Genomic DNA, 16,332 nt, shown 5'->3' on the forward strand with positions numbered 1-16,332 from the left:
GGTCTATATACTATGGGAATTATTTAAAAACCATGCATGCACAATTCTGGCATGTATGTATAGATGGTGAAGAGCTTTTGCCTAGCTTCTTGTTCAATCTTACCAGCTACAGCTGCATGCGTGTGTAGGAAGTCCGTAGGTTTCTTTAACACAACATATCAGTGTTTCTGGGTATAATGCCATTTATTTATAACATTTCATTCTGCAAATTAAAATGGTCATTTAGTTATTTTTTACAGTTCTTTTATTAATTATAACAAAAACACTTTGATCTCGACTAGTACTGCAGCTTTGAATTCATCAACAGATTTTGAGGCAAATATCATTACACTCTGTTGGTAGCGTCTTAGTTTTCGTTGCCGGGCAAGTGAAAACTACACCTTGTACAGCAAGCACTAAAAAATATTATGGCTATAAGATGTAAATGAAAATATGTTAGATACAGATGTACAACACCACACAACTACATACATCAGACCATTCAAAATTATATGTAGTGCCAGTGAAATTTATATACCCACTAGCAGTTCCTAAAATTATGTAAAACATTAAGTTCTATCAATGTTGTATTTGTTTTAAGATACTGACTGATGGCTACTGCTCCATCATCAGATAAGTTGTTGTATGAAATATTAAACTTTTGTAGTGTTTCGTTTATTTGTAAGATTTTTGAAATTTTTAATGCTCCCCTATCAGTAATATAAGTATGTGACAAGTTAAGTTCTATCAGTGTTGTATTTGTTTTGAGACATTCACAGAAGGTTACAGCTCCATCATCAAGTAATTTATTGTAAGAGATGTCAAACACTTGCAAAGATTTATTTATTTGTAAAGTTTCTGAAATAATTTTTGCTCCTTTTTTAGTAATACAATTGCCAGACAAGTTAAGCTCTCTCAGTGTTGTGTTTGTATTGAGACATTCACTGATGACTACTGCTCCATCATCAGATAATCTATTCCATGCCATGTTGACCACTTGCAATGTTTTGTTTACCTGTAAGGCTTTGCAAATTATGTTTGCTCCCTTGTCAGTGATATCATTATGTGAGATATTAAGTAATATCAGAGTTGTATTTGTTATAAGATATTCACTAATAGCTACTGCTCTGTTATCATTTAGTTTATTGTATGCAATGTTAAGTGATTGTAATGTTTTGTTTATTTGCAAGATTTCACAAATCTTCACTGCTGCTTTATCTGTGATATTGTTATGTGACAAGTTAAGTTCTATCAGTGTGGTATTTGTTATAAGACATTCACAGATGGCTATTGCTTGATTATCAGAAAATTTGCTATGTGAAATGTCAAGTCTTTGTATTATTAGTGAACCTTTAGCAATCCAATCAATTCTTTGTTCATTAACATCTTCATTCATCAAATTAACTCTTAATAAAGTTATCTTTAAACTTGTTTTGTGACAGCTATTGCGTGCTACTACCTCATTATCCTGTATACCACTAGTTGAACAGTGAGAATTTTGCAGTGTTCCAATCCGTTCAAGCAAAGTGCGAAACACTTTCACTCCATAACATATCATTGGTATGTGAACTTGTATAGAATCATCCTCCTTAATACAACACTCAACAAACTTTCTTCTGTACTTGACGTCAGTAATTTTAAATACAAACCACAATTCTTGACTGTTATCATCAACCTCAATATCTTCAGAAGGCATGTCAAATGTTGTCTTGATGGCTAAACACTCCTCTTTACTACTAATACTATTCCATGATCCCTCAAATATTTCTACTGCATTCTCTTTCCTGATGTACTCATTGATCACTGCTAATCCAGATTTTGATAAGTTGTTGTGTGTACACACTAGTTTGTGTAGTGTTCTGTTTTTTGTACAAGCTACCACAATCCTCATCACTCCTTCTTTACTGATCCAATTTTTAGATATGTTCAGTTGTTGTAATGTTTTGTTGTTCTTGAGACAGTCACTAATGTATATTGCTCCATCATCAGATATTTTGTTTTGTGAAATGTCAAGGACTTGGAGTGTTTTATGTAGTTGTGAAGCTTCGGCGATCTGCTTTGTTCCATAATCAGTAACACTGTTGCCTGATAAGTTGAGTTTAATCAGTGTTGTGTTAGTTTTGAGGTAGTCACTAATGGTTACTGCTCCATCATCAGATATACTGTTGGATGAAACATCAAGGATTTGAACTATAGCGTTTAGTTGTAAGGCTTCTGAAATGTTTTTAACTCCATCAGCTCTTATAGCATTATGTGAAATATTCAGTTCTCTTAGAGTTGTGTTTGCTTTGAGAATGTTACTTATAGCTAATATACAATCATAATTACTTGAAATGTGAAGTTTCTGTAGGATTCCAATTGTTTCGAGAATACCAAGCAAATTAACTCCAAAACAAACAGATGGCACATGAACTTGTAACACAGTATTATTCTCCTTAATACAACACTCCACAAACTTTGTTCTGTAGTTGATGTTAGTAATTTTATCTACACACCACAACTCTTCAGTGATAAAATCTGAGTTTACAACATCTTTACTAGGTACATCTAACAAATTAAATGTTGTCTTGATGGCTAAAGACTCATCCTCACTACTAATACTATTCCATGATCCCTCAAATATTTCTACTGCATTCTCCTTCCTGATGCACTCATTGATCACTGCTAATCCAGATTTTGATAAGTTGTTGTGTGTACACACTAGTTTGTGTAGTGTTCTGTTTTTTGTACAAGCTACCACAATCCTCATCACTCCTTCTTTACTGATCCAATTTTTAGATATGTTCAGTTCTTGTAATGTTTTGTTGTTCTTTAGACAGTTGCTGATGTATATTGCTCCATAATCAGATATTTTGTTCCGTGAAATGTTAAGTATTTGCAGAGTGTTGTTAACTTCTAAAGCTTCTGTGATCCATTTTGTTTTACGATCAGTAAGACCAATAAGTGTCAAGTTAAGTTTTATCAGTGTTGTGTTTGTTTTCAGACAGTCACTGATAGCAAGTGCACCATACAAAGATATACTGTTACATGAAATAACAAGTAGCCTGAGAACTGATGTGTTTAATAAGGTTTCTCTCTCATTGGTGACAGAATCATGTGAAATACTGAGTTCTTTAATTACACTACTATTTATTTTGAGAGAGTTACACATGGCTACTATTTCATTATCATTTATATTGCTTCCTGAAATGTGAAGTTTCTGTGACATTCCATTCATTTCAAGAACTTTACCAATAATATCAAACACATTAACTCCACAACAATCCTTCGGTATGTAAATTTGTTGCACATCACTCTCCTTAATACAACACTCAACAAACTCTGTTCTATAATTGATGTCAGTAATCTCATCTAAAAACCAAAATTCACTGGTATCTGATTTTATATCCTTGACACTATCATTAGAAGACAATGTTGTCTTGATGGCTAAATAATTACTTTTACTACTAATACTATTCCATGATCCCTCAAATATTTCTACTGTATTCTCTTTCCTGATGTACTCATTGATCACTGCTAATCCAGATTTTGATAAGTTGTTGTGTGTACACACTAGTTTGTGTAGTGTTCTGTTTTTTGTACAAGCTACCACAATCCTCATCACTCCTTCTTTACTGATCCAATTTTTAGATATGTTCAGTTCTTGTAATGTATTGTTGTTCTTGAGACAGTCACTGATGTATATTGCTCCATCATCAGATATTCTGTTATGTGATATGTCAAGCATTTGCAGAGTGTTATTAACTTCTAAAGCTTCTGTGATCCATTTTGCTCTTTGATCAGAAAGACCACCACGTGGCAAGTCAAGTTTTATTAGTGTTGTGTTTGTTTTCAGACAGTCACTGATAGCAAGTGCACCATCATCAGATATACTGTTAGATGAAATAACAAGTAGCCTGAGAACTGATGTGTTTAATAAGGTTTCTGCTATAGCTCTCTTATGGGTGTCAGAATCATATGAAATACTGAGTTCTTTAATTACAGTACTTATTTTGAGAGAGTTAAATATGGCTACTATTCCATTATCATTTATACTGCTTCCTGAAATGTAAAGTTTCTGTTGCATTCCATTCATTTCAAGAACTTTACCAATAATATCAAACACATTAACTCCATAACAATTCTTTGGTATGTTAAGTTGCAACACATCACTCTCCTTAATACAACACTCAACAAACTCTGTTCTATAATTGATGTCAGTAATCTTATCTAAAAACCACAATTCTTCACTGATATCATCAACATCTTCTGAAGACACATCAAGCGTTGTCTTGATGGCTAAACGATCATACTTACTACTAATACTATTCCATGATCCCTCAAATATTTCTACTGCATTCTCCTTCCTGATGTACTCATTGATCACTGCTAATCCAGATTTTGATAAGTTGTTGTGTGTACACATTAGTTTGTGTAGTGTTCTGTTTTTTGTACAGGCTATCACAATCCTCATTACTCCTTTTTTACTGATCCAATTTTTAGAAATATTCAATTCTTTCAAAGTTTGGTTGTAAATGAGACATTCACTAATGTATATTGCTCCATCATCAGATATTCTGTTATGTGATATGTCAAACATTTGCAGAGTGTTATTAACTTCTAAAGCTTCTGTGATCCATTTTGCTCTTTGATCAGAAAGACCACCACATGGCAAGTCAAGTTTTATCAGTGTTATGTTTGTTTTCAGATAGTCACTGATAGCAAGTGCACCATCATCAGATATACTGTTAGATGAAATAACAAGTAGCCTGAGAACTGATGTGTTTAATAAGGTTTCTGCTATAGCTCTCTTATGGCTGACAGAATCATATGAAATACTGAGTTCTTTAATTACAGTATTTATTTTGAGAGAGTTAAATATGGCTACTATTCCATTATCATTTATACTGCTTCCTGAAATGTAAAGTTTCTGTTGCATTCCATTCATTTCAAGAACTTTACCAATAATATCAAACACATTAACTCCATAACAATTCTTTGGTATGTTAAGTTGCAACACATCACTCTCCTTAATACAACACTCAACAAACTCTGTTCTATAACTGACATCAGTAATCTCATCTAAAAACCACAATTCTTCACTGATATCAACATCTTCTGAAGACACATCAAGCGTTGTCTTGATGGCTAAACAATCATTCTTACTACTAATACTATTCCATGATCCCTCAAATATTTCTACTGCATTCTCCTTCTTGATGTACTCATTGATCACTGCTAATCCATATTTTGATAAGTTGTTGTGTGTACACACTAGTTTGTGTAGTGTTCTGTTTTTTGTACAAGCTACCACAATCCTCATTACTCCTTCTTTACTGATCCAATTTTTAGATATGTTAAGTTCTTGTAATGTTTTGTTGTTCTTTAGACAGTTGCTGATGTATATTGCTCCATCATCAGATATTTTGTTCCGTGAAATGTTAAGTATTTGCAGAGTGTTAACTCCTAAAGCTTCTGTGATCCATTTTGTTTTACAATCAGTAAGACCAATAAGTGTCTGTGTTGTGTTTGTTTTCAGACAGTCACTGATAGCAAGTGCACCATACAAAGATATACTGTTACATGAAATAACAAGTAGCCTGAGAACTGATGTGTTTAATAAGGTTTCTCTCTCATTGGTGACAGAATCATGTGAAATACTGAGTTCTTTAATTACACTACTATTTATTTTGAGAGAGTTACACATGGCTACTATTTCATTATCATTTATATTGCTTCCTGAAATGTGAAGTTTCTGTGACATTCCATTCATTTCAAGAACTTTACCAATAATATCAAACACATTAACTCCATAACAATTCTTTGGTATGTTAATTTGTAGCACATCACTCTCCTTAATACAACACTCCACAAACTCTGTTCTATAATTGACGTCAGTAATCTCATCTAAAAACCACAATTCTTCACTGATATCAACATCTTCTGAAGACACATCAAGCGTTGTCTTGATGGCTAAACAATCATCCTTCCTACTAATACTATTCCATGATCCCTCAAATATTTCTACTGCATTCTCCTTCTTGATGTACTCATTGATCACTGCTAATCCTGATTTTGATAAGTTGTTGTGTGTACACACTAGTTTGTGGAGTGTTCTGTTTTTTGCACAAGCTGCCACAATCCTCATTACCCCTTCTTTACTGATCCAGTTTTTAGATATGTTCAGTTCTTGTAGTGTTGTGTTGCTCTTAAGACACTCACTAATGTCCACAGCTCCAACATTGCTTATTTTGTTTTTAGAAATATTAAGTTTTTGTAGAGTTAAATTTTGGTTCAATGCTTTTGCTATTGATATTGCTCCTTTGTTAGTAATATCATTATTTGACATATTAAGTACTCTAAGTGTTGTATTAGTGGTAAGACAAGTACTAATGACTATTGCTCTACCATCATGTAATTTGATGTCTGATACATTCAAACTTTGTAGTGATCCAAGAATTTCCACAACAATGGTGAATGAATCTACTCCATGCATGAAGTGGCAATTGTTAGGTATCTGTATGTCATTCTCTTTGATACAACACTTAACAAACTTTCTTCTGCAATTGATATCAGTAATTTCATCTACATACAACAACTGTTCACTGATATTATCTGATTTTATTACCTTCTCGCAATCTTTGGATGTCAAATCTAACAAATAAAATGTTGCCTTGATCACTAAATCATTATTCTTACTAGTAATACAATTCCATGATCCCTCGAATATTTCTACTGCATTCTCCTTCCTGATGTACTCAATGATCACTGCTAATCCACATTTTGATAAGTAGTTGTGTGTACACACTAGTTTGTGTAGTGTTCTGTTTTTTGTACAAGCTACCACAATCCTCATTACTCCTTCTTTACTCATCCAATTTTTAGAAATATTCAATTCTTTCAAAGTTTGGTTGTTAACGAGACAGTCACTAATGTACATTGCTCCATAATCAGATATTTCATTATGCGAAATATCAAGTATTTGAAGTGATGTGTTTACTTGTAAGGCTTCTGTAATGTATTTTGCCCATGTGTTGGTTACAGCAATATATGAAATGTTAAGTTCTCTTAGAGTTGTATTTGTTTCGAGAAAGCTACTTATAGCTACTACTGTATCATCACTCATATTTTGTCCTATAATGTGAAATTTCTGCAGCATTCTATTCATTTTAAGAACGTCAGCAATGATACCAAGCAAATCAACTCTACAACAATGCCATGGTAAGTGAATTTGTATCACAGACTTATTCTCCATAATACAACACTCAACAAACTTGTTTCTGTATTTGATGTCAGTAATTTCATCTATAAACCACAATTCTTCACTAATATCATCTGATTTCATAACCTTATCACAATATTCAGAAGACACATATAACAAATGAAATGTTGTCTTGATGGCTAACTTATCACCCTTACTACTAATACTATTCCATGATCCCTCAAATATTTCTACTGCATTCTCCTTCCTGATGTACTCATTGATCACTGCTAATCCAGATTTTGATAAGTTGTTGTGTGTACACACTAGTTTGTGTAGTGTTCTGTTTTTTGTACAAGCTACCACAATCCTCATTACTCCTTCTTTACTGATCCAATTTTTAGAAATATTCAATTCTTTCAAAGTTTGGTTGTTAACGAGACATTCACTAATGTATATTGCTCCATAATCAGATATTTCATTATGCGAAATATCAAGTATTTGAACTGATGTGTTTACTTGTAAGGCTTCTGTAATGCATTTTGCTCTCTCATCGGTTATAGCATTATATGAAATCTTTTGTTCTCTTGGAGTTGTATTTCTTGGTAATATTCTATCATCAGTCATATTTTGTCCTGTAATGTGAAATTTCTGCAGCATTCTATTCATTTTAACAAATTTAGCAACAATACCAACCAAATCAACTCTACAACAATGCCATGGTAAGTGAATTTGTATCACAGACTTATTCTCCATAATACAACACTCAACAAACTTGTTTCTGTACTTGATGTCAGTAATTTCATCTATAAACCACAATTCTTCACTAATATCATCTGATTTTATAACCTTATCACAATATTCAGAAGACACATCTAACAAATGAAATGTTGTCTTGATGGCTAAACACTCATCCTCACTACTAATACTATTCCATGATCCCTCAAATATTTCTACTGCATTCTCCTTCCTGATGTACTCACTGATCACTGCTAATCCAGATATTGATAAGTTGTTGTGTGTACACACTAGTTTGTGTAGTGTTCTGTTTTTTGTACAAGCTACCACAATCCTCATTACTCCTTCTTTACTGATCCAATTTTTAGATATGTTCAATTCTTGTAATGTTGTGTTGCTCTTTAGACAGTCACTGATGGAAATTGCACCACTGTCACAAATTTTGTTGCATGAAACATCTAGTTTCATTAAGATTTCATTCATTTTTAGAACATACACAGCAATACCAACCGCATCCACTTCAAGACGTGCAGGTATTTTTAACTGATTTGACTTGTGCTCTTTAAAACAACACTCAACAAACTCATTTCTGTACTTTATGTCAGTAATATCACTTATAAACCAAAATTCTTCGCTAACATCACCTGATGTTATAATGCTATTATCATCTTCAGAAGGCACATCTAACAAATGAAATGTTGTCTTGATGGTTAAACAATCATTCTTACTACTAATACTATTCCATGATCCCTCAAATATTTCTACTGCATTCTCCTTCCTGATGTACTCATTGATCACTGCTAATCCAGATTTTGATAAGTTGTTGTGTGTACACACTAGTTTGTATAGTGTTCTGTTTTTTGTACAAGCTACCACAATCCTCATTACTCCTTCTTTACTGATCCAATTTTTAGATATGTTCAATTCTTGTAATGTTGTGTTGCTCTTTAGACAGTCACTGATGGAAATTGCACCACTGTCACAAATTTTGTTGCATGAAACATCTAGTTTCATTAAGATTTCATTCATTTTTAGAACATACACAGCAATACCAACCGCATCCACTTCAAGACGTGCAGGTATTTTTAACTGATTTGACTTGTGCTCTTTAAAACAACACTCAACAAACTCATTTCTGTACTTTATGTCAGTAATATCACTTATAAACCAAAATTCTTCGCTAACATCACCTGATGTTATAATGCTATTATCATCTTCAGAAGACACATCTAACAAATGAAATGTTGTCTTGATGGTTAAATAATCATTCTTACTACTAATACTATTCCATGATCCCTCAAATATTTCTACTGCATTCTCCTTCCTGATGTACTCATTGATCACTGCTAATCCAGATTTTGATAAGTTGTTGTGTGTACACACTAGTTTGTGTAGTGTTCTGTTTTTTGTACAAGCTACCACAATCCTCATTACTCCTTCTTTACTCATCCAATTTTTAGATATGTTCAATTCTTGTAATGTTATGTTGTTCTTGAGACAGTCACTGATGGCAACTGCTCCATTGTCAGATATTTTGTTATGAGCAATATTAACTGAAGTCAGTGTTGTATTATGAGTCACAACTACCATCAATTTGCTTAATCCTTCATGACTTAATTGATTATGTGATATATCTAAACGTGCAACGGATAACAAGCCACTGTTAGACATGGCTATTACTTGACTATCATCACTATCTTCATCTGTATCAATGTATGTACCCCATAGGGAAGTAAAGCAATTATAACTAAGACAAATGCTTTCAATCTCAGTGAAGATCTCCTTATACTCCATGCTGAATTTAGCCAAATCAGTCATGGTGTCATCACCAATACTACATAAACGCAGGTTCAGTGATGTCCACTTAGTAGTAGATCTCATCATAAAGTAATTCAATGAAACAACATGATTTGGTAGTAGTGTACAACCACTAAGGTTAATGTAACCATCACTAAATATGGAAGTGATAGCTGTAGGTATTAAATCAGAGTTTTTCTCCTCTAAACAACATTGAAATAAGAACAAATATTTTTTTTGTCTAAATTTAGCATCAATCTGTTCTAGAGACTTCAGTACTTCATTAAAATAAATTGATTTTATGCCAGTAATTCCAACATACATCATCCACATGAAGTTATACTGACTATCCCAAAATGTCTCCTTTATCAATGATAACTGCTGGTAACTAGGAAGAGTTGACACGTGAAGAGCAGCAAGATATTCCTGCATGGTGAAATGTAAAAAGTTTAATGATACATCACTTCCTGCTCTGGCTCCCTTCATGTAAGTATGTTTTATAGCTTGTAATAAACCAAATCCATTAATGGCATCTGGGGTGTGCTGAAGATTAGGACTCACTGCTACAACTTCATCATATGTGAACACTAACTGACTATTCTGTAATCCTTTAAATGCTAAAGCAGACAACTGATACACAAAGTGGAGAATCTGTTGAGGCAGATCTGTTAATTTACTAAATCTAAACAAACGTTGATTCTGTTTCGCCAAGTGTCGATATACTGTATGAACAATAAAATATTCATTTATTTCTGTCAGACTTTCAGGTAAGTTACCTTCTTTGAACAGGAACATGAGAACAGCTAAGTGGAGAGGAACATATAGGAGACTGTTAATTACTGGATGATGTTTCAGATACTTTTCTAAATCATTTTGTTTTTCAGGTAATCCTTGAAGTGATTCTGATATGTATTTGTCTCGTGCTTTCCTAGCAAACCCAAGAATTTCAATCCTGTGACTAACTATCTGACGTAATGGCATTGAAGCAGTTGGTCGTGAGGTGACCACTACCACACTATTACAAAGACAGACTCCTTTGATCAAATTATCAATAAATTCTTTTAATGGACTATCAGGAGGACACTCATCATATCCATCTAATACAAATACTATATTAGAACCCTTAGATCTTCTCAGTTCATTAGCAGCAGATTCAACTTCGCTATCACTAAGGTAGTCATTGTTTAGGTAATGAATTAATCCACTAACAGAATTGACACAGTGTAATTTAGGATGTCTAATAACTAATAAAAACAACTTCATGCCAATTAAAATTTTATCACTAGCCCAATAATAGGATATTTCTTTGCATAGCACAGTCTTCCCTATCCCAGGAGCACCTTCTATTAGAATACTTTTGGATATGGTTGTGAATATATCCACAATACTTTTAGTAACTCTTAGTTTGTCTATAGCAGAAGCACCTTTTTTGTGATACGAGGACATGTCAATTAGTTCTTGTTGTGTTTGCTCCCCTTCATGATGCATTAGTGCAACATTGACAATGGTTTTTGGTTGGTTGGGTGGCCACTCATCTTCCACAGGTTGACATCTCATGATTGTGTACACATCCTTCAAGTTGTCAGTCAGAACATCTAGTCCACTTGATACAACTAAACACACCATACAACCGTGTAACAACTGCATGTACATAAAACAGGTATGAGGGACTAGTGTGCCCAAAACCCAAGAGACACATACTCATGGACAAACAAAACAGCAATTTTAAATGCTTGTTTGTGAATTAAGAACATAATATTTGAATTGTTTACTAAAACCCTTTGGTAAATTTCACTCAGTAGTAGATTCACCTTTACAAACAAGGATGTATAACAGCGTTGAAACCGGGTCGGGTCATCTGGGTCACATTTTCTCCAGGTCATCTGGGTCCGACCCGGTTTACAAATTATCCGGGTCTGACCCGGATTGGATCACGTCAGAAACGAAATTGTTCGTTTGACGATGTGGAAACTTATAAACGCTAGCCGTGTAGCTCTTTCGTGAGCCATGCCCACTTAGCGCATTACATATGCTCAGCCACGCCCATTCATTAGTAAGTGCAGTCTGTAACACAAAACTGTGTCCGTTGCTGTCTGCAAACTTACGTGGAGCCACGCCCACTAATCGATTATTGTACGAGTTGTATATAGTCTAGTCTTGCAGCAGGATAAGTACTTCTTTGAGCCACACCCACTTTAATATATCAGGAAATTGTAATACTAGGTGTGCACGAAGCCACACCCAATTGCTGTCTGTAAACTCATAGTAGCTACGCGGAACCAGACTCACCGACTGATTTTAAATTATAAACTTACCGGCTTAGTTATCACACAACTACTCGTTTACTCAACACGAATTGAACGCTCAAAACGTAGTCTCGCTCGCTCGAGGCTACCCGAAACATAGCTCTTATCACACGCCTCGGCCTTAATTAATCTGGATCAATGGGTCATCCGGGTCAGCAGGAGTGACCCAGTTTCAACACTGGTGTATAAGGAAAGAGAACACAAAGCATTTTTATATAAAGAGAAAAAAATTCATGGATTTGATAAATATGATCTGAGCACTAAGCAAAAACTTGACTTGTTTTCATTTTCTTTGAAAATCATTTTATGACTTTTTTGTTGTCTAGATAGCAAACCAATGAGCTGTTAAAGTTTCAACCTTATCTGGTAAGCGCTTTTGGATTTATAATGATAGACAACAAGAAGAGAAAAACAATCAATTTCTACAGTGGGAAAAATTACAGGTGCTTGTTTAATCAATCGTAAGTCTCCAGTGCAGTGGGATACAGAGTTGGGACTTGTGTAATTCTATTCACCTTGAACTGGCACATTCATCAAGGTATACTTTTTGCCTGAATACCCCCATGCTATCAAACAAGAAGGTTGTTTAACTTAGAAACAGCAATGATAAATTTACGTTTCACCACAACATAACCAAACACATGTAACTCATGTTTGCTTCATGGTACAGAAATAAAACAAATATTTATATTCTTACTGTCTACTAGTATTTAAAAAAATTGTTAATTTAAAAATGAAGTAGGGATCTATGCAATAAAAGTAGTGAAACAAGAGATGAATGATGGTATTACAGCATAGCTTGGTGGGAAAGTCTCTACTTTGGCATTGAGCAAGCTAATGTGCCAAAGTAGGGACTTTCCCATTGAGCTATGTTGTAATACCATCATTCATCTCTTATTTCACTACTTTTTATTGCATAGATCCCTACTTCATGTATAAATTAACAATTTTTAAAAATACTAGTTTGTTTAGTTTTTTGTTGTAGCACAGCTAGTTACAGCATATTAAAGTACGTACTGTACCAAAATTGGAAGCACATAGGCTCGTAGTAACGTGCATAGCTTACCTTTGGTCGTAGTAGCAGTGGCGCTCAGATCTATGACCTGTCTCAGTACCCATTCTATTCACCCCGGCCGGAAGTTGTTCGAACAAACAGGCCCTTTCAGTTGTCTGGAGCTTGGTCTCGACTAACAGGATGAAGTAATACAATTTCCACTCGAGTACTATCCAATCACATGAATCACTCGCTGATCTCACTATCTGGCACTGAGTGGCTGAGTCAGTGTGTTCAGAGGAACAAGTCGTCGAGTATCAGTAATCATAATCATAATCAGTCCGTCTCAAATCGCTTCATCGATTGCAGTCCAGGCGTTGGCAAAAGTCGAAGATAACTCAGCAGCCTTAATGTTTCACGAGCAACACATGAAATTATAAGTGCCCTGCTCTTTCAGTAGCATAAGTGATTTCTGAAATAATTTTGTGGTGTCTACAGAAAAGTGTTGATACAGAAACTTAGCACCTTGGTAGGGTTTTGATGCTTGAAGAAGAAGACAACTAACCTGATTGAAGATAAAAGAAAAGACAAGGCACACAGGGAGTATACTCGTCAGAACCCCAAAAGGCACATCCCACCGGTGAGTTTGTTGTTGTGGCATAAAATGGTGATCGTGCACTGCTTCGTTTGGGCTCTATAGGCTTGTGACTGTGATCAGGCAGTGAGTGAGGCAGTGAGACTAAAATTCGAGTTTTTGGCAATTTTTTAAAATTTTATATATCCGGCCACCTGTCAGTGTTTTGTTGTATTTAATGTATTACATGGACTAGTACTATTCCGTAAAAGTGATTTTCGCCACGTAAAATGTCTGTAGGATGATTTTTGAAGGTGGAATTTTGGGTGGCGCACGAAACATTCACCACGATCCCTACTTAAGCAGTACAGTCTTCTTACTGCCTATGAAGAGGCAAATCCATTGGTATATTATAGGTTCAAGTTTTCCTTCACTGTTTTACTAAAGCAATCAAAACATGCGTAAAATTATTTACATGACACACATTTTTAACCTTTAATCTCAAAATACATAATTATGCAAACAAATCAGGTTTTCGCTCAGTGGGTCACACATGTGAAACCCACCTAGCTTGCACAATTCCAAATTTTTTTTACTGTTTCAGCATTGTCTACAGTACTGTTGTACTTACAGAACAAAACAAAGATATTCAAACTCTGCATGAACATGCAGGTGATTTGTAGATTTGATTGAGTTGAGACATGATTCTCTGAGTAATGGCTCAATAAAAACTTTTTTTCTGTAGCATGCAAATTTTGTTGAGGACTTCTGATTGAATATACATATAAATGTTCTAGAACAATCTTGGTACAATAGACCTATGAAAATACAAATGTTCATTTATATACACAAATTTAAACTAGAATTTTCATTTATAAAGCAGAAATTAAGTGAGCTAGGTAATTAGACAAGATAGCAGTGGTTCAGTGGTTAAGGGTGCGGGTGTTAGGTATGGAGGTCCCTGGTTCGAACTCTGGTAGCTAAGTTTTTTTCAACATTTTGTGTACCTTTTTTATACCACCGTGATACTCTGTGCAATTTTGCACTTGTTTGGTTTTTTATTTGTAGTTGTAATTCCATTGCTTTTCAAACCATCAACAGGTACTACTACAATAATCAGCCTAGTACACCTCAATTTTCACCATACTGTGAAGAAGTTAGATTTTTATGTGAATAAATGCTCGTAACTCCTTGGATATTCATCAGATTCATAGCAAACTTGGTAAGCGAATTCACTTTTATACCCTCTTTATTTGTGTCAAAGATCAAGGCAATCAAGTTATTGGTGCAAGTTTAATCAAATTTGCTCTGTGGCCTACCCTACCTGGTGAACTGCGTTAATGCAAAAATGGTGTGCTTTGGAAAAGGGACTATAGAGCTATGCACGTGTGAAAATGCTGTTTTCTTCCAGTCAATACACTCCTGGTGTGGCGTGCTGGCTTTCTTGTCTGCACGACACACTACCGTGTGTTTTAATGTACCTGAGTGTATCAACATGAATAAAATTTATTCTAAACATAGTGTGCTATTACACTTGACTATCCCACAGATTACTCACTTGCAATGTCTGACTTGTTATCAATAGTGGTGTCAACAGGTTTTATACTAGGAGCTACACAATGGCAACAGCTAGGCATATCTAATCACATTACATTTACTGTACCTCACCATTCCACATATTATCAACTGGATCAAGACCAAGTTGTAGTCTTCTCACATTAGTAAGAGCAACCTCCAGTGTTTTCCACGTAGCATTAGGAGTTAATTTCAACCACCTGTCCAGTGTCTTCTGAAAACAAGACGTACTCTGCTGCAGGCTATCAACCTCAATTGTGTCAAGCATATCCCAGTCCAATCCCAATTCCAAACCAACACTCTTCCAGTACTTTGCATGCTTGCTCACAACATATCTGTTGAGATATCTCATTGTTGGAGTATTATCCTCTACAGGTCACACATGATACTGGTAATGGCAATAATACACAATACAAGTCACTTACTGTTTTTAATTTGATCAATCACTACTGCACCATCCACTAGTGTTAGACCTGCTACAATGAACAATGTCACATTATCATCAAACAATTACTACAGTGAAACCTCTCTAATCTGACACTTCAAATACGTACGTACTTCTATAATCTGACATTTTTTAATACTAAAAAATTACTTCCTCAATATCCTCACTAATTCAGCTCTTATTTTGACTTTTTAAAATAAATTGGTGCTATTTATCACACACAATTGCCACATAGAACAACAAACAAGCACAACACTAGGACTGTAATTGTAACATATGGTCAAGGAGCTGGTCCACTCTGCGACTGATAGTGAAACATACTAAAACATGCAACACACTGTTAAGTATTGAATGACAGATATTTATGCTGTTGTAATTTAATACTCTTTGGCTGTAAAATACATGCGTATACGTGAATGGATATTCTTCTACAGATGACACTTACAAGCATAGAACTATACCCAAAGATTGAGGTATTCTAATAGAGCAGTCACAACTAACTTACCTGACTGTTTTATTAGGATAAATGACTGCTCTATTAGAGTATCTCGATTTTTTGCCTGATTTTGTGCTAGCAATGATTGTGGATGCTCCTTTACAAATTTTTCTGCAATAATACACGAAAAATATGTGAATTTTAATTAATTATTCTGGAAGATCATCCTGAATTATTCCTGATTCTTTTTACCACCGATTATTCCAAAAATTATTCCAGCATAATGTATGCATGCCTAGTTATAATGT

The 16,332-nt window shown here is 34.6% G+C and overlaps 1 protein-coding gene across 1 annotated transcript in view; it reads right to left on the minus strand.

Annotated features, from left to right (window-relative positions):
- Positions 1 to 412: 412 nt before the first annotated feature.
- LOC136248822 (uncharacterized) overlaps positions 413 to 16,332 on the minus strand; it is a 49,534-nt gene continuing 33,614 nt past the window's right edge. Inside the window, exons 4-8 of the mRNA XM_066040633.1 lie at positions 15,569 to 15,619; positions 15,237 to 15,512; positions 15,127 to 15,180; positions 10,471 to 11,307; positions 413 to 10,416 (exon numbers count right to left, since the gene is read on the minus strand). Coding sequence (XP_065896705.1) covers positions 521 to 10,416; positions 10,471 to 11,307; positions 15,127 to 15,180; positions 15,237 to 15,512; positions 15,569 to 15,619 — 11,114 coding nt within the window. The 3' untranslated portion in view covers positions 413 to 520. The remainder of the gene's footprint in view (positions 10,417 to 10,470; positions 11,308 to 15,126; positions 15,181 to 15,236; positions 15,513 to 15,568; positions 15,620 to 16,332) is intronic.

Source organism: Dysidea avara, chromosome 3, assembly GCF_963678975.1.
Source record: "Dysidea avara chromosome 3, odDysAvar1.4, whole genome shotgun sequence".
NCBI lineage: Eukaryota > Metazoa > Porifera > Demospongiae > Dictyoceratida > Dysideidae > Dysidea > Dysidea avara.